At 43.5% G+C, this 22297-nt stretch overlaps 2 protein-coding genes and 1 long non-coding RNA gene across 7 annotated transcripts in view; 2 read left to right on the forward strand and 1 right to left on the reverse strand.

The window, feature by feature from the left end:
- ME2 (malic enzyme 2) overlaps positions 1-15994 on the forward strand; it is a 46396-nt gene extending 30402 nt beyond the window's left edge. Inside the window, exons 13-17 of one of the 2 annotated variants that reach the window (XM_039318740.1) lie at positions 3573-3675; positions 4631-4701; positions 5962-6060; positions 6636-6834; positions 15861-15994. In XM_039318740.1, the coding sequence (XP_039174674.1) occupies positions 3573-3675; positions 4631-4701; positions 5962-6060; positions 6636-6806 (444 nt within the window). In that variant the 3' untranslated portion in view covers positions 6807-6834; positions 15861-15994. Of the gene's footprint in view, positions 1-3572; positions 3676-4630; positions 4702-5961; positions 6061-6635; positions 12564-15860 lie in introns of those variants that run through there. The other variant, XM_039318739.1, reaches the window with a different exon arrangement.
- Positions 10271-13513, reverse strand: LOC120296776. The gene is made up of 2 exons (XR_005553575.1): positions 13138-13513; positions 10271-11221 (listed from the first exon to the last, which is right to left on the reverse strand). It is a non-coding gene; the product is annotated as an uncharacterized LOC120296776 (long non-coding RNA).
- Positions 13530-22028, forward strand: ELAC1 (elaC ribonuclease Z 1). 4 transcript variants are annotated; one of them, XM_039318743.1, is made up of 4 exons: positions 13530-13960; positions 15861-16033; positions 16506-16973; positions 19240-22028. In XM_039318743.1, exons 2-4 carry the CDS (start codon positions 15877-15879, stop codon positions 19707-19709), a joined length of 1095 nt encoding a protein of 364 aa, XP_039174677.1. In that variant the 5' UTR covers positions 13530-13960; positions 15861-15876; the 3' UTR covers positions 19710-22028. The 4 variants fall into 4 exon arrangements, with proteins under 4 accessions (XP_039174677.1, XP_039174678.1, XP_039174676.1 ...); XM_039318744.1 differs by lacking the exon at positions 13530-13960 and adding an exon at positions 13967-14169; XM_039318742.1 differs by lacking the exon at positions 13530-13960 and adding an exon at positions 14416-14826.
- Positions 22029-22297: the final 269 nt, after the last annotated feature.

The following is a 22297-nucleotide window of genomic DNA, read 5'->3' on the forward strand; positions in this document are numbered from 1 at the left end:
TTTGATTTCTTACCAGTATTTGAAATATCTTTTGTCAGTTATAATTTTTTAAATTTTAATTACATTTACATAGCTAAAAGTTGTATTCATATCAATCCTCCTCTTATCTTCTTATTTCCCATATCAAAAAAAGAAAGAAAAAAAATGTTATTTTAGTTCTAAATCATATCTTTCATTATAAAAGTCTAATCATATCTAAGGGTTATCTGTTCTTTTAATCTTATTCAAACAAGTATTTAAACATATAATGCCCCTCTAAAAGGTCAAACCTTCTGTTTTTTAAATCTGACTCTTTCTATCTTTGCCAAGTAGCTTTCCAAGCCAGGGCAATTAGATCGCCCAGGTATTTTCTTTCTATTTTTATGAAAATTGCTTAGCATGAGGAAGACAATTTAGGTAGGGTTTTTTTTTTTGAGGGGGGGGGAATTCCGCCCATTTATATTCCTTAAACAACTCCCAATTTCTTTCTCCCTCAATTTCTCTTTTCATTCCCTGTCTCCCAAGTTGTGATATTTCCCCTAACAGCTCTAAATTCCATTTTTTGCAATCTTCTTCCTTGCCATCAGATGTATTTTGCAAACCTAAGGGGTAAAGGCTGTTTTGCATTTTCATTGTTATAGCTAAGTCTTGCAGTATTTTGTTTGTATATAAGTCATTTATATTGCCCTTCTTTTATCTCTTCCATCTCTAAATCCATTTCCTCTGTTTTGTCTTCTGATTTCTGGTTTATTTGTAGTCGTTATCTGGGAACTTTCGATTTGTGGATTTAATTTGGAGATTCGCTTATTTATATTGTCTAAATTGTTTTTAGTCTCATTATGATTTTATGTCCTCTTTGTCTGCAACAACTGTTTGGTGAATTAGTTGTAGCACAGAATATATTTCCTTCTGAAAAGTGTTTGTTTTTTCTTGAGGCATCGTTCCTGGAGATCTTCTAGTATCACCAGTCTCAGTAAGAGTAGATCAAAGTTTCCTTTAGTTTTCTGGTCATTACAGTATATATATCTGTTATAATCCAATAGATTCCAGAATATAGGTTCAGTCATGAAAGCAATATTTTATAGTGATCCTTTGTCTCGAGTATCCAAAAGTTGTCAATCAGGACAGGTTGTAATCCACAATGTTCAAAATGTTCAACCTCTCTGAAAACAGCTCAAAAGTCTCTCGCAGCCAGGTATAGTCCAAGGTCAATATTTTCTTTCTCTCCCACTAGCTCTTGAGGTTAGAAGTCAAAGCTCAGTAGGTATTTATAATTCAAGAAGGTCAAAGTGATGCCAAAATATTTTCCTTTATTGCCAGCTATCCCAAGCTAGGAGCCACCAAGCAGCCAGGAAGCAAATTATAGTGCTATACAAAAATCCACCACTAGATGTAAATCAAAGTCCATTTTCCACTCTTAAAACAAGGGATTGATTTCTTATATTTCACCTCAATGGTTTTTTTTTTTCAAAGAGAAAATCTTAACAGTTATCTCAGTTCTCAAATTTATCAAACTGTAGCTTTATGCTACTTCCACTTCAGTATTGTACATTTCTGTCCCCTATAAAATTAAAATGCCGCTTCTGTTTACATTCAGAGGTTTTTAACTTCTTCGGAGCCTTTCCCAGGAGATTCAGTTGTAAAATAGTAAAAAAAGGATCAATATTCTCACCCAGTTTCAAACATGCTGTTTACGATGTGTTATTTGGTGCCTTTTCTTCTTTGGTTGTCAGCAGCTATTGGCCGGCCACAGGAGTGCAGCAGGTCTTTCCCCTGCTGGTTTGGAGAGCTTTCCTTGGATCAAATGGAAAGATCACTGTCTCTCCATGATCACAAGGGCCCTAGCAGGGCGAAATCGGGCGTGGGAGGCAGAGCCCTGCCTTCCTGCGTCCCGTTCCACCGCAATGCAAATGTCAAACAATATCTTAGCTGGGCAAATTATAGTTGTTCTTATTTAGGATTTAGTCAGCTACAGAGCTACAGTTTCCCTAAGTCCTTGTTAACTCACTCACCCCAGTCAAAAAAAATGGGAATAATATCTCAACTGCCTTAAAGAAATATTTTATTGTGTAAAAGTTCAAGATTCCTGTATCAGGAAGACCTTGGTCCAATGACATTAAGCAGTTCTTACATTTAGACAGAAAATAGAGGTAGTCTCTGACTAAAACATCCATAACAGAGCGTGCCCATTGCAGTCATAAGTCGTAACAGTCGTAAAACACACAACCCACCCCATTTTAGAACTCTATTTTTACAACACGCATTAAGCAAACACAATGGTCATAAAGTGGCCACTCTAGTTATTTAGCAAACCCTGTAGTCATTAAGCAAACCGATGGTTTTCTATGGGCGTGGTTTTGCCAAAACTAGACACACGTTTTTTTTGGGGGGGGGTTAGAGTTAGGGTTAGGCTAACCCATTCACTGTCTCCCAGTTTCTAGTCTAAATGAGGGGTGGGATATAAAAATATCTGGATGAATTATATGGATGTACAGGCAGTCCTCAACTTTACAACAGTTCATTTTGTGACCGTTCACAGTTACAACGGCACTGAAAAAAGTGACTCAATACCATTATTCACAGTTACAACTTTTCCAGCATCCCCCCCAGGGTCACGTGATCAAAATTCAGATGCTTGGCAAGTGGATCATATTTATGATGGTCGCAATGTCCCTGGATCATGTGATCACTTTTTGTGATCTTCTGACAATCGGGAAACCAGATTCACTTAACAAGCGGGTTGCTAACTTAACAACTGCAGTGATTCATTTAGCAGCTGTGGCAAGAAATGTCGTAAAATGGGGCAAAACCCGCTTAGTATTTGTCTCACTTAACGACAAAAATGTTGGGCTCTGTGGTGGTCGTAAGTCGAGGGCTACCTGTAAAAGCCTTTCCAAAGGTGGCAGAGGCTCCTCGCAGCCTCTGAGCAAGGCAGGCCCCTTGGCTGCTGGGAGCTGTAGGGCGACGCTCTGCCCCTTTACCAACCCTCCCAGGAAGGACTTCGGGGAGCGGCTGGTGAGCCTCGCCCAGGCACCGCCCGGCCCTGATCCCTGGCTGAACGGGACGTTTTTCTTTGTTGCCCTCTGACCTGCACCCTTTCAGACTGGATTGAAAATTGCACATTTCTGTCTCGCCCCGGCCTTCCTGCATGAAAAAAGAAGGAAAAACTGCTAGCCAAAAATCCTTCTTTTTTCTGCATGCGAAGAACGATTCAAGTGCAATTCAGGGAGGAAGGTGATCACCCTTAAAGACCCCCAGGGCCTGGGACTGGGCTGCTCCCCCGTTGTTTCTGCCTGTCCAATCGAGTCAGGCGGGAGGGATTTGCTTCACGTCTCCTTGACCAAGCAGGGGGTCTCCATGCTGGCTGGGGAATTCTGGGAGTTGAAGTCCACAAGTCTTAATGTTGCCAGGTTGGGAGACCCCCTGGCCTGTACCGCTTGGGGCGCTGAGATGTGCCTTTTCTGCCATGGGATCCACCCGCTGGAACATTCTCCCTCCGGAGATCAGACGCCTCGACCCTGCCGGGCTTTCCTAAGACCCCAAAGACCCGGTTCCAGAAGTGCCTCGGCTCACTCGTTTCTCTCTTTTGCCAGGGGCGCTGCCTGTTTGCAAGCGGCAGTCCATTTGGGCCCGTGAAGCTGAGGGACGGGCGGTCCTTCAAACCGGGCCAGGGAAACAATGCCTACATATTTCCAGGTAAAGCCTTGGAGCTCCTGCCTGGTCGATTCGTTCTTTTCAAACGGCCTGTCAGCCTTGCAGGGCAGTCCCAGATGCGAAGCGCTCCCGGAAGGAGCGGCTCTACTTGATCTTAACAGAACCTTGCAAGTCTCAAAGCAAGTCTTCCCAGCCAAGACCCCAGGGAGGGTCCCTTCTGAGGCGTTTCCTTCTGTGGCTGAGCTATCTGTGGCCCTGCCTGCAGCTCTCTCCCCGTTCTCCCAGGTCTTTCCCACACACCACCGGATTCTGGCTGCTTTGCACAGCACAGAGTTATCTTTCCAGAGAGGAGCCTGCCTGAAATGTTCATGGAGCTCGGCTCTGGGAAATCACCTTCCGGTTTGACCTAGTCTTCCCTCCCTCCCTCCCTCCCTCCTTCCCTTCCTCCCTCCCTCCCATCGTTCCTCTCCTCCACCCCCCCTCTCTCTATATATATGTACATAAAATACATTATACAAGCACAGGCTCTGCCTTCTCTTATCTGACTGTTCCTAGACAGAATCTCTTTGCTCTGTTTCTCAAGGTCTTTGTATCATACCGTTCTCCTCCCTCCCTCCCCCCCTCTTTCTTTCTTTCTTTCTTTCTTTCTTTCTTTCTTTCTTTCTTTCTTTCTTTCTTTCCATTCCATTCCATTCCATTCCATAACTGCTCTCCAGACATTTTTTTTTACAAAAAATGAGATTTTGTTTTTTTAAAAGAATGCAGTTCAAAGGCCTTTGTACTTATTGCAGAAAGTATAGCCTGCTTAATCTCATCATAAAAATCTAGTTACCTGTAGTGTGCATGTGTTATCCCACTCCACTTGTGTATTTCCTTGTTATGTTCCTGTTGTTGTTTGCTGTGCCCCAGTTTTCTAAAGGTTTTTTACTCCCTGCATGCTTTGCATGAACCATAAAAATGACTTTTATCATTTAGAATCCTCCTCTGTGTGTCGCAGGTGTGGCTCTTGCTGTTGTCCTGAGTAGCGTCCGGCACATCAGTGACAACGTCTTTTTGGAAGCTGCAAAGGTAAAGGAGACGGGTTGGTTGGGATACTGAGCACCTGATCTTTTCCATCCATCCATCCACTCGCTCACCCAGATGTTTATCTTGCCTTTATTACTTTATAAGTAACTCAAGGCAGTGAACGTACGTAATACTCCTTCCTCCTCCTATTTTCCTTACAACAACCACCCTGTGAGGTGAGTTGGGCTGAAAGAGAGAGAGGAACTGGCTGAAAGAAACCCAGCTGGCATTCATGCCTAAGGCGGGACTAGAACTCATCACTGCCTGGTGATTGGCCCAAAGTCACCTGCCCGCTTTTGTGCCTGGGCTAGGACTAGAATTCACAGTCCTCTGATGATTGGCCCAGCCAGCTTTCGTGCCTAAGGCAGAACTTGAACTCACAGTCTCCTGGTTTCTACGCCAACATCTTAACCACTACACCAAACTGGCTCCCTGTATAGCTGTCTATAGTTGTCAATCGTGGGAGTGGATGACAGATCGGGTCCTAGACACCCGGACCCCCAAGATGTCTCCCAGGTTGGGCGAATGAAAGCTACTTCCAATAGGGACATAGGTTGCAATTTCTGTCGATTTGGTCTGGAGTGAAGAAGTGGCCGGGCGTGGCAGGGACTGTGGGCAGCTCTTCTTAGGGAAGGTGCTTTTACGGTGTCTAAGGGAGGCTTTGCTTCGTCCTCGAAGAACAGAAGTTTCTCTTGGGTAAACTTTTGCATGGGATGGGCAAGGTCTGATCAGCTAAAAGCTGTTCCTTTTAGCTTTCTTCAACGCACCTCAAGGAAACATGTTCCCAAAATGACTTTTATATGTTGGTGACAACAGAAGAGAAGCTCTCAGGGTGGAATGGTGGGTCCTTGGTGCTCGCTAAGCTGGGCTATTTTCTTGCAGACATTTCATGACCCAACTAGGTAACGTCACCATGCTCGAAGGGACTGGGTTTGCTTTCCGTTTGTGTACAATTAGCTTGTCTGGTCAGTGTTGGTGGGAGGGTGTTGATGGGAGGGTTTTTGGTGGATCATACAGACCAAGCAGGATGATGCACCAATAGAAACCAAACTGAAGCAAAAGCTCTGGGCGAAAGTTAAGCTGCTTCTTCAGCTTAATAAAAGCAGCTTTGATTTCACTGCCTGGTCAAAGGAAGTCTTCCTTCTCTAATCCTGGGGGCCCCAACGGCCCAGTTGCAGGGCCAGGATGGCAGGTTTACTCCTGCATAAAGTGCCTTCTCCTCCTCTTCCTCCTCTCCCTCCCCCCCCCTTTTTGTCTTAAAAGACACTGTCCCAGCAGCTGAGTGAGGAAGAACTGCAAGAGGGCAGACTTTATCCCGCCCTTTCCAACATCCGGGAAGTGTCCATTAACATAGCTATAAAGGTAAGGACCCATTTCAGAAAAGAACAAGAAATGCAGATAGTCCTCGAATTACAGCCACAATGGAACCCTAATTTTCTGTTGATAAGCGGGACCATTACTAAGTGAGTTTTGCCCCATTTTACGACCTTCCTCGCCACAGTTGTTAAGTGAATCACTGCAGTTGTTAAGTTAGTAAAATGGTTGTTAAGTGTATTTGGCTTCCCCATTCACTTTTCTTACACTGAAAAAAGTGACTTATGATTGTTTTTCACACTTGCGACCATTACAGCATCCCCACGGTCATGTGATCCAAATTCAGACACTTGGCTACTGACTCCTATTTATGACGGCTGTAGTATCCCAGGGTCACATGATCGCTGTTTGTGACCTTCTGACAATGGGGAGGCCAAATTCACTTAAGAGCTGTGTTACTAACTTAACAACTGCAATGATTCATTTAACCACTGTGGCGAGAAAGGTCATAAAATGGGGCACAACTCACTGACTGTCTTGCTTAGCGACTGAAGTTTTGGGCTCAATTGTGGTTGTATGCAGAGAGCTACCTGTAATTTAAATTTCCCCTTTTTCTTCCGTAGGTCATGGAATATTTATACGCCAATCGCATGGCGTTCCATTACCCAGAGCCAGCAGACAAAATTCAGTACATACGATCAAGAATCTGGACATCGGAGTACGAATCCTTTCTACCAGATCTGTACGACTGGCCGGTGTCTACAACCTACTCTTCGGACAAAAGGCGTGTTTGAAATTTTGCTGGGAACAACAACATTTGAAGTAGGATTGACGAAGACTTAAAACTTCCTTTTTGTGCTAAACCATTGAACTGGGTGCATAACTGACACTGAATTTAGTCCCCAGGTTGGACTTCCTCTCTTCTGAGGTGCATAGGAATGGACGGTTGAGTTGAAATTTAATATATTTTCTCTTCTCCCCGGGGAAGCTAGTTGAACAAATAAGGGAAAACCCTTAATTCTTTTTTTAACTTTTGTTAACTGGTCTGCTGTGTGATAAGGTTTTTCTGTACTGTCTCTTTTATGGCTGTAAGCTGCATGGGTTTACACCAAACAGGTTAATTGAGAAGAGAATGTTAGTAAGTTGAGGAAAGAGATTTGGCTTAGTCTCCTTCCCTCCCTCCCTCCCTCCCTCTTTTTCACAGGAGAAGCATCCGGAGATGCTGTCTTCCCTTTTGTAGTCTACACAAAACCCCCAAAGTCTTCATTCTGCTGGAAGCATAAATTGATGACCAAATCACTCCATCCCTTTTTATATTGGTTCTGTTTTTTTGCAACCTCAGTGGCTCCTGGAACTGCCCTACCTGCTGAACTTTTGTGGCCTGAATTGCACAAAGCCAGATTTGCCGAAAGGAGAGGCTTTCCTGTTTCCTTACAGGGCGGATTCAAGCATAGAATTATGTCCTTCTCAGCTCTGCATTTTCTTCCTCTCTGGGAAATATCAGTCATTGTCAGCAAGCAATGCTGCCAGCTCCTGGATCTGTGTGTGTTTGTGTGCTGATGTCCTGCACTTGAATAATTCAGCCTTGTTAGTGGCACTGGCTGCATATCACTTCCCTGGCATTTGTTACACAAATGGACTATTCCCCCCCCTTTCTTTTCAAGTATTTTGTTGTTGTTGTTTTTCATGCTTAAACTGTAACACTCCTTAATCTGAACTTCATGAGGGCTGCTTTCCTCCCAGGTCTCTGTCCCATTGATCTAATAACTGGGAATATGTGCTTCGTTGCCCCCCCCCCCATCCTATGCCCTAAACCAATGTTTCTTAACCTTAATCATTTTAAGACGTTGGACTTCTATCCCAGAATTCCCCAGCCAACATGCCTTAAAACCGCATGCCAAGGTTGGGAAACACTGCCCTAAACAAAGCAAGACACCACTCCAGTAAAAAATAATTTTTTTTACCTCCAGGTAATCTTGGTTTGTGACATGCATATTAGATACGTCAGACCTGGGATCTTTTTACCATTATTTATTTATTTATTTATTTGTCCAGTTGCCTTGCCATGTTTCTGGGAAACTGTTAAGGATATAAAAGCTGTCCTCTTAGATAAGTCAGTCTTTAATTTGCCTGTCCAATAAAAAGAAAGCCAATAATAATAACATCCCCATTTCCTCCAATTAAATTCTACACGCTGCGCTGTCTGCTAGGAAAGCCAGTTGGATATGACAGTGCAGCGTGAAAAAGTGGATGGATTGAGTTTTATTTTATTTTATTCTTCGGGGAATGCAAGAGTGCAGAGCAAACATCTCTGAGAGAAATACCACCGCAGCATTTTAGTTGAAATGGTAATGAAGGGCGATGGTCTCAAAAGGTCACTGCTTCTCCTTTGCCATTTCTGAGAAACGTGGGTTGAGCGAAAGGATTCCAACGTGACATTTTCCTGCTGTAATTTTACCATAATTGGAAGCCTGTTTCATACAGTTGTGCCTCTTAAATTAAGAACTGGTTCAGTGTAGACTTTTCAGATAGCAGGATGAATTTTCATATTAATTTGGCACCAGGAACTTTCTCAGATAGGGTGACTGAAATTGTGTCTAGATTCAGCTTTGAATTGTAGTCTCGGCACATCTAGAGCAGTTTGAGGGGAGATTGCGCAACTCAACTAGGTGTGATAACTACCGTAAATGCCGGCGTACAAGGCGACCCGGCGTATAAGACGACCCCCGTCTTTATCGCCGGGCCGCATTCCTAGAACGTCGTCTTATACGCCGGAAACTACCAGTATTTCCGGTGTATAAGACGACTCGGCGTATAAGATGACCCCCGTCTTTGGCACCGATTTCAGCGCTCGCAGAAGTCGCCTTATACGCCGGCATTTACGGTATTTGGAAACATTACAATCTTGTTTTACAGTGCTGGACTAAAATATTTTATATAGAAGTTTACTTCCCAATTTTTTTTTCCTGTTTGGTTAATTGAGAAAGGTCTGAATGATGTCACCCCTAGCCATCTTTTTTGGGGGGGGGAAGTGTCCTGTGCTGTCAGCAATGTTTCTTTGTTTTCCTCTTCTGTATAATGTAGAAATATTGGTGAAATTGTACTATTTTATATAGGACACTTCAAAGGCACCTTCTCTCAGTTGTACCTGCCCAAAGGGATGGTGTCTATTTGTAATTTAAGAAAACACAAGAAATAACATACTTGCCTAACTTTTAACATTCTCAGAATTTATCTGAGAAAGAATTGGGAAAGAATATTCTCAAATTCCATTTCAGGTGATCTTAGTGCTCAATTCTCTTCCTACTTACATGGCTTTGCAGTCATGTACTTATGGAAGATAGTTGCACGCTCTCAAGAAAACATTTCCTAGTGGTCCAAGAAATGAACATGGGTGGTGTAGTTGACCAACACCTGAATAAACTATATGGGGCCATGTTGTTCATCAAGATAGTACATATAATTGAGATGAATTCATAATGACTTTCTATTTATGAGTGGAAATTTATACTAGAAAGTACTGGCAATATTTGCTAGACTGCACAATTCGATATAAATACAAGTACAATAATATTTTATCCCATATTTATCCACAAAGTTCTCTGTCGGGTTGGCTCAGCCTGGACTGTGCCACCAACAGTGCTGGTATTGGGATTTTAAGTCAAAGTCCAAATCACCTAAAGGAGGTTGAAGTTTAAGAAAGGCCCTGAATGTCTCTATACCCAAAATACCTGTAGCAGAAGATAGCTCTCTGCAACGTTTAATTGGCATAATTGGCTTTAAATATACAGACTGCCAGCAGTCTACAGCTGTGCTTCTCATCCTTGTCAGCTTTTAAGTCATGTGCACTTCAACTCCCAGAATTCTCCCAGACATGCAGAATTCTGGGAATTGAAGTACGTATGTCTTAAAAGTTGCCAAGGATGAGAAGGACTGCTGTATAAATTACGGCCTCTATGTAGTTGGCTGAATTTGAGTAAAGTATGTGATTTAAATATTTTTGTCAAAATACTAGGTTCAGACGTACCTCTTGTTGACCGATACGTTTCAAGACGTACAAATTCCTACAGCGAGGGAAGAAGCCCACTTTGAACTGTTCATTCCAGTTCCACATGACATAGATTATTATTATTCATTATTAAGTAGGAAGGATTTTCAAATTCTAAATGCTCAGAAACAAATGTCATGTGTACGTTGGAAGGGATATCACTTTTTAATCACAAGATCTTCCTTTTGGGGCACTTAAGCTTCTATGAGCTTTTTTTAGACAAATCTGCAGTAATAATTTTTTATTGTAAACTACCCAGAGCTATTTAGGTAAGATACGCAGTGTAAAAATGTGATGAATAAAAAAATAATAATTTGATGGACAAATACAATTTTTCTCCCTCCCATCCCCAATTTAGGTTGAGGTACCGTAATTTAGAAAATAACATAATATTACTTTGAGGAAGCTTGCTGAATAAATATGTCAGATTCATTAGAAAACACCTTAGGAAAACTTTTATGCTGTTTAAAATTTTTTAATTTAAAACATGTTCCCTTATAAATGTATTATCGTTTGAAAAATGGGCATCTTTGTCTGCTCCTTTCAGCTGATTTTCTTTTGCTTGGGCCTCAAAATTATTTTTATTTTTAGCAGTTTTCTACTTGCTGATTCCCATTAATTTTGATTTTTTTTAAATGATGACAACTTACACTGCAAGTTGCTTTTAACTTTCAACAGCTGTGTTGAATGATTCTTTGTGATTATGATGGAAAATGAATGCCATTTCGTAGGAAGGGATAAATTTTTTTTAGTGAAGGTCACAATCCTTGGATTGGATTTTTGAATCCAAGAAGCTGGGTGGAGTTGGAGTGCAACTTAGCTGATTAGTAAACTTGGTTTAATTCTCCTTTATCATCATATATCTAGTTCAGCGAAGAACTTGTTCGCACAAGCTGGAAACCAATCAGGCCGTGTTTGTGAAGTTCCAGTTATGTCCCTTGGAATTGGCCCTAATTTGAGGCCCAAGAAAAAGGGACCATTTTCTTATAGCCAGTGTCTCTCAAACATGGCCACTTGAAGCTATGTGGACTTCAACTCCCAGAATTCCCCAGCCAGTCCACATATCCTCAAGTGGCCAAGGTTGAGAATTGCTGTTATAGGTGAATGAAGGCAAAGAAGGATGGTGCTTCAGATCTCTTGCCTGTAGGTAATCTTGAAAACCTGAACAGGGAATAATGACATCCCAGTTAATAATGATAAAGTAATGTGTAGATTCCATTGATTATTCTATTACGTAAAACATTTTCCTTCCTTACCTGCCACAGCTGGATGTGTTCAGACTGTAATTTTGAGAACGTGACTTCACACAGGACTGCTGGACAGAGGAGGCTGGTATAAAGCCTCCTGGGGGAATTTAAAGCAAATTATGCCTCGGTGGGAGCGTTTCTCCCAACTCTCAGGATATAACTCCCCCCCCATAGATATTGTTTATTGCAAAGGGAGCCTTTAAAAAACAAGCACCATGTTTGTAAGATGCATATGTTTTGCTAATGTTGTAATTGTACGAAGAGATGAGCTGTGGCTGTCTTTTTTCATAGTAAAAGCTTTTCCTTTTTGCCTACAGTTATGTGAGTAATTGTTTTATTTTGCTGAGTTGTGCAAAAGCCTTTTCTCATCTACAGCAAGCACACCTGCTGGTGTTGGTAGGCTATGTAGTCCAACAGCTCGGGAAGAACCCAGTTAGGAAGAGGCTGCCTTAGTGGAATGCCCGTTATCCTGTCCAGCTTCTTCTGATGTCGCCCCATCACTGGATCAGTACCCAGTGAAGGTTGCTGAAGCCTAAATGAATTGCAGGTGGCAGAAAAGTTTGCAGGTAGTCGTCAACTGATACAACAGTTTGTTTAGTGACCATTAGAAGTTATAACGGCACTGAAAATGTAACTTATGATCATTTTTCACACTTATGACTGTTGTGGCATCCCCATGGTCATGTGGTCAAAATTCTGACTCATATTTATGACGGTTGCAATGTCCTGATGTCATTTGATCACCTTTTGTGACCTGGCAAGATGGGTCAGTGGGATGCCAGATACACTTAACAACCGTGTTCCAAGCTTAAAAACTGCAATGACTCACTTAACAACTGTGGCAAGAAAAGTTATAAATTGGGCCAAAATTCACTTAAAACAAATGTCTCACTTAGCTACTGAAATCTTGGGCTCAATTGTTGTAAGTCGAAGATTACTTGTACATGCCCAATGTTATCAGTTTGCAGCTGCAAAATTCCAGATGGTCATGAAAAAGTTGGCAAAGGGCTTTCCTATACAGATAGCCCTAAATTTAGGGCCAGAATTTCCGTTGCTAAACAAGGCAATTGTTAAATGAGTCTCACCCAATTTTATGACTTTTTTTGCCACAGCTGTTAAGTGAATCACTTTGGGTGCTAAATGAATCATAGGGCCATTAATTGAATCCAGCTTGTTGGAAGCTGGATTTGCTTGTTGATTTTGCTTGTTGGAAGCTGTCTGAGACGTCACAATTGTGACTCCCGGGATGCTGCAACCCTCTTAGTACATGTCAGTTACCAAGCATCCAAATTTTGATCACATAACCATGGGATGCTGTGACAGGCATTTGAGGACCAGGCGCAAGTCACTTTTCTCAGTGCCACTATAGCTTTGAACGGTCGCTAAATGAATGGTTGTAAGTTGAGGAGTACTGTACCTGTATCTCTGCTGCCATCTACTGGTAGTTCCAATTTTTGCAATCCAAATACAGTAGCCATAGCTGTGTTTCCCAACCTGACCCACTTTAAGGAGTTTGGACTTCAGTTCCCAGAATGCTCCAGCCAGCATGGTCATTGCTAAGTATTCTGGGAGTTGAAGTCTACACATCTCAAAATCGCCAAGGTTAGGAAATAGTACCATAATTTAAGGTGTTACCATTCTTAAGAAAAAGGCAGCCAAATGGGTACTAGTGAGAATATAATGCCTTCATTAAATTTATATCCCTTTTCCACTCAAAATAGTGCTCAAGGGGATTAACTGACATTCATGTAAGTTATACTGCTGATTATAAAACCCTCACAGGAATAATTTAGAGTGCCAAGGAGATTTAAACTTATTTGAACAATTTACCTCATTGTAGCAGCAGTAGAGTTTTATTATGCTTTTATAGCTAACTACGGTCTCCAGCCGTTCCATGGCCCACAGGTTGGGCACCCTTGTTCCAGTTGAACGCCCTGCTCAGGCAGGAGAACCAGTCCCATCCCAGACAAGTGGCTGTCCAGTCCCTTCTTGAGAGCCTTCAGTGTTGGAGCGCCCACAACTTCTGGAGGCAGGCTGGTAAATTGTCCTATCAGGAAGTTCTTCCTTAGTTCTAGGTTAGACCTCTCTTTAGAACAGGGGTCCTCAACCTTGGCAACTTTAAGACTTGTGGACTTCAACTCCCAGAATTCCTCAGCCAGCAAAGTTGGCTGAGGAATTCTGGGAGTTGAAATCCACACGGCAGAACATGTCAGCGCCCTCTTCTCTGGGGCCCCCTCTCCAATATCGCAAGGCCGGGTCGCTCCCTGGGCCGCCGCCTCCTCTTCGCCAGGCCAAACGTACCGGGTCCCCACGAGGAAACCTCCGTGTGCTTTAGCAGCGGCTTTGGTGGCCGCTGCAGCCGCCCTGTTGGCCCCTGGTGCCGCGACTGTCCACGGGGACTCCCCACCGACGCCCGAAGAAAGTTGTCTCCACGCGGCCACTCCCGTAGGAGTCAGAAGGGCCTGGAGGGTGCGAAGCCAGCGGCCGATCTTCCTCCCTTCCCCGTTTCAGGCCCACGTCAGCCTGGCCGCTCGGCGCGGGCACCGCACGAAGGGAGCTCGCCTCGCCAGCGCTCGCGCCTCCTCGGGAGGGCGGGAAAGGCGCCGCGAGAGGCCGGACTGTCTGCTCGCTCCTCCGAAGTCACGCGGCGAGCGTAAGGAAGCGAGCCGCGGCTCCCGCACTTCTTCCCAACCCCGTTTCCCGCCCGGCCAGAAGAGGCCGGGGACGGTGCAGAGGCCGGGCCGGGGGAGCCGGGCGCCTCCGCCTGAGCGGGTGTCTGAGCCCGGGGCGCGGCGGCGGCGGCGCCCAGGCGGGGTTCTGCTTCTGCCGCGGATCCGCGCCTCGCCCCGGCCCGCCGGCAAAGCTGAGCTTCGGGAGCCAGGCGGGAGGGGGAAGGCCTAGAACGGAGCCCTCGCCAACGTTCCGCGGGGGTCCCCGCGCGCTCTCCCGGGGGGGGGGAGGAGAGGGAGTGTTGCAGGATTTATTCCTTCGGCTGAGGCCGAGCGGCCTTCTCTGCCCGGGCGCCGCCCCCCCTCGCCCGGTATCCCCTCCTCCCCCCCCCCCGGGCACCCATCCCGGCGTTGGGAGCGGGCCGCGGGGGAGCTTTCGGGGACGGAAGGAGCCCAGCGCTTCGGGCCTTCCGTGCTTTCGCAGGAGGGGGAAGGGGCGATTCCCCCCCTCACCCCATATGAACCCCCAGCTCTCCTTGTTCCGCTCACACACACACACACACACCCCAAGCGTGCCTGATAGTTACGTGTTGCTTTTGGGTCTGGCGTGCCGGGGTGGGGAGGGGGGGTCTATGAAAAGGAGGGGCTCCTGCCAGGGCAAGAAAAGAGAACAAACTTCCGACGGTTCCTTCTTCGCCTTTCTTTCCTCCTGGCGTCCCCACACGGTCAAGTATTCAGAATTCAGAGGCTTGGCCATGGGCTCCTGTTTAGGACAGTTGCAGCATCCCGGCGGCGTTACATGATAAACTTTGGCGACCTTCTGACAAGGAAAAATCAATGGGGAAGCCAGGTTCACTTAACAACCATGTTACTAACTTAACAATTGCAGTGATTCACTTGACATCTGGCAGGAAAGGTAGTAAAATGGGGCAAAATTCACTTATTTATCTTAGCAACCGAAATGTTGGGCTCAGTTGTCACAAATCCAGGACTTAATTGGATTAATGGTAATTATTTTTTGGTGGGGATAGAATCAAGTGCAAATCTAGCCTTTGAGTTAATTTCTGGGTTGTTAAGTTGTGGAAACCCAAAATATGGGTTTATTCAGTAACCAGGTTAGCCACAGTATATATAGCTTGAATATAGTGAGTTTTAAATCCTTCGGTTTTAATGTCTTAATTCTCCACTGTGTACATCCACTGACTGACACTAGCTCTTTGAATGAGGTACAGTTGTAGTTGAACCCTTTATCGAGGAAAGGCTTACAACTGAAATGGCAAAGTACATTTTTTAAGAATACCATTTTGCTGAGAGTCATGGGTGGGTGATTGGATGCAAGTATTTTATTCCTAGAGGGAAATATTCCTGGAATGACTTACACGAGATCAAGTAGAATAATAATAAAATAAAAATGAAATTTAGACTTATAATCTAAATCAGTGGTTTCCAATCTTTCTGGCTCTGTGGTCCAGCAGTGGTGCGTGCTGGGAGAGGCTTCATGCGTGCGCACGTGGCCACTTGCCGATCACTTCCGTGCCCTGGTGAGGATTGGGGATCCTTGATCCAAATGGCAGGTTTTCTCAATTCTCCAGCTATTTTGGTTTTCGTTTCCATAATTTGCAACCTTCAGCCACAAGGATTGAAAATTAGAGGAGAGGAATTCCCAGGTATCTAGGGAGGAGACTGAAGTAAAAGGATGAGAAAGGGGGTGGAAGAATGAAGAGGGAAAACTTAAATAAACAAACAAACCTACCTCCTGGGCTGGGATGGGAAGTAAGTTCTGTTTTCCTGCTTGGCCTTTTTTGAGATCTAATCGTTTCATTTAAAAATCAAACCAGGAGACCCTCCCAGATCTGATGTCCAGGTATCATTCTTTTCTTTTAGTTGCCCTTTGAGTAAAATGTCCATGGATATAACATTTCTGGGAACGGGGGCTGCATACCCATCTCCGACAAGAGGGGCCTCGGCTACGGTGATCCGTTTTGAAGGGGAATGCTGGCTGTTTGACTGCGGTGAGGGAACCCAGACACAATTTATGAAAAGTAATCTCAAAGCAGGTGCGTTGAAGAGGTTGTAAATAACTTTCCAGATGCTGGGAGAAGTTGGGAGGGCCTGGTCTTTTGCAGAATTAGAATAAAATAGAATAATAGATTTAGTTGGAAGGGACCCTGGAGGTCATCTAGTCCAAACCTCTGCTCAAGCAGGAAACCCTATAGACTATTTCAGACAGATGGCTGTCCAGTCTCTTCTTAAAAACTTCCAGTGTTGGAGCATTCACAACTTCTGGAGGCAGAGAGTTCCACTGATTAATTATTCCCACTGTCAGGAAGTTTCTCCTTAGTTCTAGGTTGCTTCTCTCCTTGATTATTAAAAAGTTGTAGTGTCCTGCAGTCACATGACTACAATTGGTGACTTTTTTTGTCACTTTCCAGCAGAAAAGTCCTTGTCCTCTTGCTTTTATCTCCCATTTATTTTTAACTTTAATTATGTGCAGCCCTGGATGCTATCAATCTTATTTTATATTGTTAGGCAAGATTACCAAGATTTTTATAACTCATCTGCATGGGGACCACGTCTTTGGCCTTCCGGGACTGTTGTGTACAATCAGCCTGCAGTGTAGTCCTGACGCCCGCAAGCTGCCAGTGGATATTTACGGGCCCCTTGGGCTAAAGGATTTTCTCCAGACAGCCATGGCGCTTTCCCGTTCTCAGCTGCTTTTCCCTTACGTTGTCCACGAACTGGTTCCCACTTGCAACCAGTGCCCTGAAGAAGAATGGGCTGACGTGTTTGCTGGGAAGCGAGGCGAGGTCAGCTGTCCAGAGCCACCAGGGGACATGATTCACCTGAATCTCGCAGACGACTCGTACTTCTTGGAGGACGGTGGGCCGGTCGTGGTGAAGGCTTTCAGATTGTTTCATCGTATACCTTCTTTTGGTTTTCTGGTCGAAGAGAAGCCACGGACTGGCAAGCTCAACGCTCAGAAATTGAAGGAATTAGGTAGGAGTGCATCTGGCTCTGCTGGTTATTATACAGCTGTTCCTTGACTTACAACCATTTGTTTAGTGACAGCTTGAAGTTACAACAGCATGGAAAAAATGACTTATGACCTTTTTTCACACAACCATGGCTAATCCCCGTGGTCACGTGATAAAAATTCGGATGCTTGGCAACTGGTTCCTATGTACGATGGTTGCAGTGTCCCAGGGTCATGCGGCCACCTTTTGCAGCCTTCAGTGGGGAAACCAGATGGCCTGTTAACTAACTTAACAACTGTCCCAAAGGTGCTTTTTTCAAGAGGCAACTGGACTTCCCTGTTTTTCCTTTGAAGACATTTTGCTTCTCATCCAAGAAGCTCCGTCAGCTCTTGACTGGAGGGTGGGGAATGGAAGGGTTTAAACTCCTTGCAGACAGCTGGTCATTCATTTGCCTTCTTTGAGATGAGAGTCCTTGAGGCCGTCTGGAGGTTTATCTCGGTGTCCTCAGGGTCACCTGAGTGGTGCAAATGGGGGTGGAGCCTCCTTGGCTGCGGGATGTTTCCTGCCCTGGGTCCCTTCAGTGAAAACCAGAAAGTCCAGCTGCCTCCTGAAAACGCACCTTTGGGACAACCAGGACCTGGATGACCGAGACTCTCCATAGAAACGTAGCAACTGCTGTGATTCACTTAATAACTGTGGCAGGAAAGGTCGTAAAATGGGACAAAACTCACTCAATGGCTGTCTCACTTAGCAATAGAAATTTTGGGTTTAGTTGTGGACATAAATTGAGGACTACCTGTAAAAGCTGATATTTCCAGAAGAACCGTGTTATTGGTATTTTGTAACAGAAATAGGCTTTTAGGTTATTTTCAACCAGCTTGAAATACGGTTGCATGGATCAGAATTCACTTCAGAAATAATGGAAAGGGAAGGAAGAGAGAAAATGACTGTATTGGTGATCAAAGCCTGTATTTGGTGTGTTACACACACCTTCAATTCCTTCTAGCTACATCTCCCATTTAGTAACTGCCCAGAAAAATAACTGTGTGGATTCTTCGCAGCAGAAATAACAGAGTTTGTTAAGAATAGAAACTAACCAGTGTATATGCTTTTGTGCATTATATCTTCAGATGCATGAAGTATATTATCTACTCCTCATGCCTGTAATTAAAACCACCCCACATAGCAGGTCCGTAGAAGGAGGGAGTCCTTGTTTAGTGATCACAACTGTGACTGGCAACTTGGTTGTTAAGTTGGAACAGTTGCTAAGTGAAACCATGAGAGTGCTTGTCATCTGATTTCAGTTTTTCTTTGCTTTTCAGACCTGCGAAAGTTGTAAATGTGAGAATTGGTCACAGTTACCGTAAATGCCGGCGTACAAGGCGACCCGGCGTATAAGACGACCCCCGTCTTTATAGCCGGGCCGCATTCCTAGAACGTCGTCTTATACGCTGGAAACTACCAGTATTTCCGGCGTATAAGACGACTCGGCATATAAGACGACCCCAGTCTTTGGCGCCGATTTCAGTGCTCGCGGAAGTCGTCTTATATGCCGGCATTTACGGTACTTTTTCATTACTGTTACAACTGCAAATAGTTGCTAAATGAGGCAGTCACTAAACAAGGACTACCTGTACTATTTTACTCTGGGAAAATTGAAAAAGAGAGATTTTCAGTTCCATCTTTATACCACCAGCTGAACTAGAGTGAATTTTTGCAGCACTTTTGCAGATATTACATGCATGACTATGACACAAAGCTTGGTGACTAATAGCTTTTCGAGCAGATGAAATGCATGATTCGTGCTTGAACTCGTTTTCTCCCCCCCCCCAAATATTAAGATGTTCAAAAGGATACTAGAAGAGGAAAGATTGTGGATGAGGGGACAAGTGAAAGCAAGTATAAGTGCAGTATTAAGATGAGTGGCATATAAATTTAATAGAATAAAAATGAGAGAAAAGTTTCAATTTTGTGTGCACAGCTTTTTTATTATTGTTTTATCATAGAGAATAAAATATAAAACAGTAAAACAAGCAAAATGAAACAAAAGCATAAATTCAACACTAACAACAAAAAAGAAAAAAATAGTGTACAGAAAAAATGGTCCATTAAATTTATCATGTGCAGTTTCAAACACAAGTATTCATAAGGTCTAGAAATTTGATCTCTTTAGAAGGGGAAGGTTGGTGGATTTTAGAGTTATGGAATTACTGCACCAGAAGTTTTTTTTTTTTAATGAAAAATAAACTGCACAAAAGTTACTCTTATTCCTGTTCTTGAATTTCTAGGAATTCTGCCGGGCCCCTTATATGGGAAATTGAAAGAAGGTGTTCCGATTACTCTGGAAAATGGGGCAATCGTCTCTCCTACGGATGTCTTAGGAAGTCCTTTTCCTGGAAGAAAAATTTGCATTTTAGGAGATTGCTCGGGTGTGGTTGGGGACGGAGTGAGGTTGCTTTGCTCTGAAGCCGATATCTTGATTCATGAGGCCACGCTGGATGACAGCCAGGTGGACAAAGCCAAAAAACGTGGCCACAGCACGCCAAAAATGGCAGCAGAGTTTGCTAAGCTGTGCAAAGCGAGGAAGTTGGTCCTCTCTCATTTTAGTCAAAGATACAAACCTGCGAATCAGATGGGGGAAGGAGATGCAGACGTTACAGAGCTGAAAAAGCAAGCTGAGATGGTTTTGAATGGACAAGAAGTGGTATTGGCCGAGGATTTTATGACAATTAGTATTGCAGTTAAAAAATCAAAATAGGACTGCTGGACAACAAAATGGAAATTGGCAGGTATGCAAAAACTCCAGCTGTGATTTTCTTTCAGGTGATCATCTTGGAAGGGACTGAAGGAAATTCGGTTTGAATTAGGATGAGCCTCTTCTTATAAACATCTGTTCTTTATTGCATCCAATATTTCTGATGCATTTGAAATGTTGACAAGGATTAAATGTGCTTTTTTATGTGCTAGGCCTTTGCAAGAGGGATTCCTTCCTCATAAGACAACTCTGCGTGTTTTAGTTATTTGGAACTGAGGACCTCATGAACAAAGGCTGCGGTTTTTTAAACGCTCAGTAATAACATGGGAATAATTGAAGTTAGGGGTGGAAAACATGCTTTGAGGAAATATGCACCTATTCAATTGGGAGATTTGTCCTCTTAATGCAGAGTGCATAAGAGTGTGCCAAGAATGAATTTGAACAATCAGTATTCTGTTCCAAACTGAACAGGTTGCTTTCTGTACAGTCCAAACAGATAGATAACTCAGAAGAATAAACAGAAATATAGCTTTTATTCTGGGAATTCTAGACAATGACTTACAGTCACGTGGAGATGCATCCAGAAGCACATGTTTGCAATATTGGTTTATTCCCCAGGTAAATTGACATTGGATTTTCCCCTCTTCTCTTCCTGAGCGTCACATGTTGGTGAGGATCTCCTAACCATGTGGCTAGGAACCATGCGGCTGGTAAACAAATGATCCCATCTGGCTTGTGTCCAGGAAGTCTCTCAATGACCTTTGATACTCCTCCCACTGACCCATCAGCATACGTAGCATTTAACCCAATAACTGCCAGACACTCCAACACACTGATACCTGCTCTCTAGTTAGGGCTACATAGAGCTATACGGTCCATGGAGCTATACGTTCCAGAATAATCGGCATTTTCTGAAAGTGTAATAAATGCAGAATACTTATGCTGAAAATACGAAATACAAAAAATGAATAAAATAGAGAGTTAACAAACTTCTTAAAGAAGTCACAAAAAAGCTCTACACTTCCTTTCTTCAACCAGATCCTGACAGTCCATTTTACCTCTTCGTTTAAGTCAAATTCCCATAAAATTATTCTATCAATTTTTAGCAAAAGTTGGAAGTAATACAGTGTCAAACAGATGGACTAAGATAAGGAGATCCAAGTTTGCAGTTGGCTCTGGGGTGGCTTGTGAGATGTGAAGTCCAGCCTTGTCATAATGGAACAAAATTTCCATATTGTGCTTCTAAACTTGATTAATTGTTGCTTCAATATTTCAAGTATTTCGGTATCACAAAATTTTCAGAAAAAGAGATGGAAAGAACTGTCATCACCTGGCTGAACGCAAAATGTGAATAGTTGTCTGTCATTGGCAGAAGTATGTAGGAAATGGTGGTGATTATAGGTCTCCTCGCTTGATGACCAATTATTAGCAACTGTTTGGAGTCACAGTTAATCCTTGACTTACATCTATTTGATTAGTGATTGTGCGAAGTTACAACAGCATTGAAAAAAGTGATGTATCACATTTTCACACCTTATAACCATTGTGGCATCATCCCCCATGGTCATGTGATCAAAATTCAGGCTCTTGGCAACTGGCTCATATTTATGACAGTGTGATCCCCTTTTGCCAAGTCAGTGGGGAAGCCAGTTTCACTTAACAACCATGTTACTGACTTAACAACTGTGGCAAGGTCATAAAATGGGGCAAAATTCATTTAATTGTCTTGCTTAGGAATGGACATTTTGGGCTCAATTATGGTTGTAAGTTAAGGATTACCTCTGCAATGTTGCTGAATAAATTGTAATAATGGCTGGTCCTGTAAGGTAACTGCTGTTGCAGCACCCCCATGTTCATGTGATCAAAATTTGGGTGCTTGGCAACCTGCCCACATTTACAACTGCAGCATGTGCTTCAACTCCCAACTCCTGGTTATCTCCATCTCTTGCACTTTGGGCTGCCCTCCACTCCCACAACCACCTGTATCTGCTGCCCCCTACTGGTCCCAAGTGACCTGCACAATCTTCTTCCTCTGCTGCTGCTGCTGCTGCTTCTGAGGTGTGCCAGGCTGAGGCAGCTGCTGGTCCTTCATGAGCTTTGTTAAAGTCTATGCAACTCAAAATTCCTGAGGTTGAGAAACGCTGGTCTATGCTAATTATTTGCAATCTTGTTTCCAGGGTTTCCGGGAAGTTATTGCACCTTTTGATATACGAATATAGAAATAATGTGAATTCTTGCCCCTTGCTTCTTGCCTGCCTTTTATCTTATTTTTGCCAGCTGTTTTTGATGTTTGCTATTTTTTAATAAATGAACATCAAGCTGTATTCTTGTTAGGTGAACTTAGGGCTGTGGCTGTGGATTGAAAGATTGAGTGGGAGCGTGCTGAAGGCAAACTGCGTTGGAACCTAACTGGTAGTTTCCCAAAACTCAGATGATAAAATGAGGACTTAGAGACAGACTATAGAGTGGAGCCAACATTAGGGAAATTGAATCTGTTCAAAGATTAGATAACTTGGGTTGATGCAATCCAGCTGTGACTTAACTCAATTCAGACATAAACACTACAGAAAACCAGTTGTGGTTTTGAAATG

This window comes from Crotalus tigris, unplaced genomic scaffold (assembly GCF_016545835.1).
Source record: "Crotalus tigris isolate CLP2741 ecotype Arizona unplaced genomic scaffold, ASM1654583v1 scf7180000021493.194949, whole genome shotgun sequence".
Taxonomy (NCBI): domain Eukaryota; kingdom Metazoa; phylum Chordata; class Lepidosauria; order Squamata; family Viperidae; genus Crotalus; species Crotalus tigris.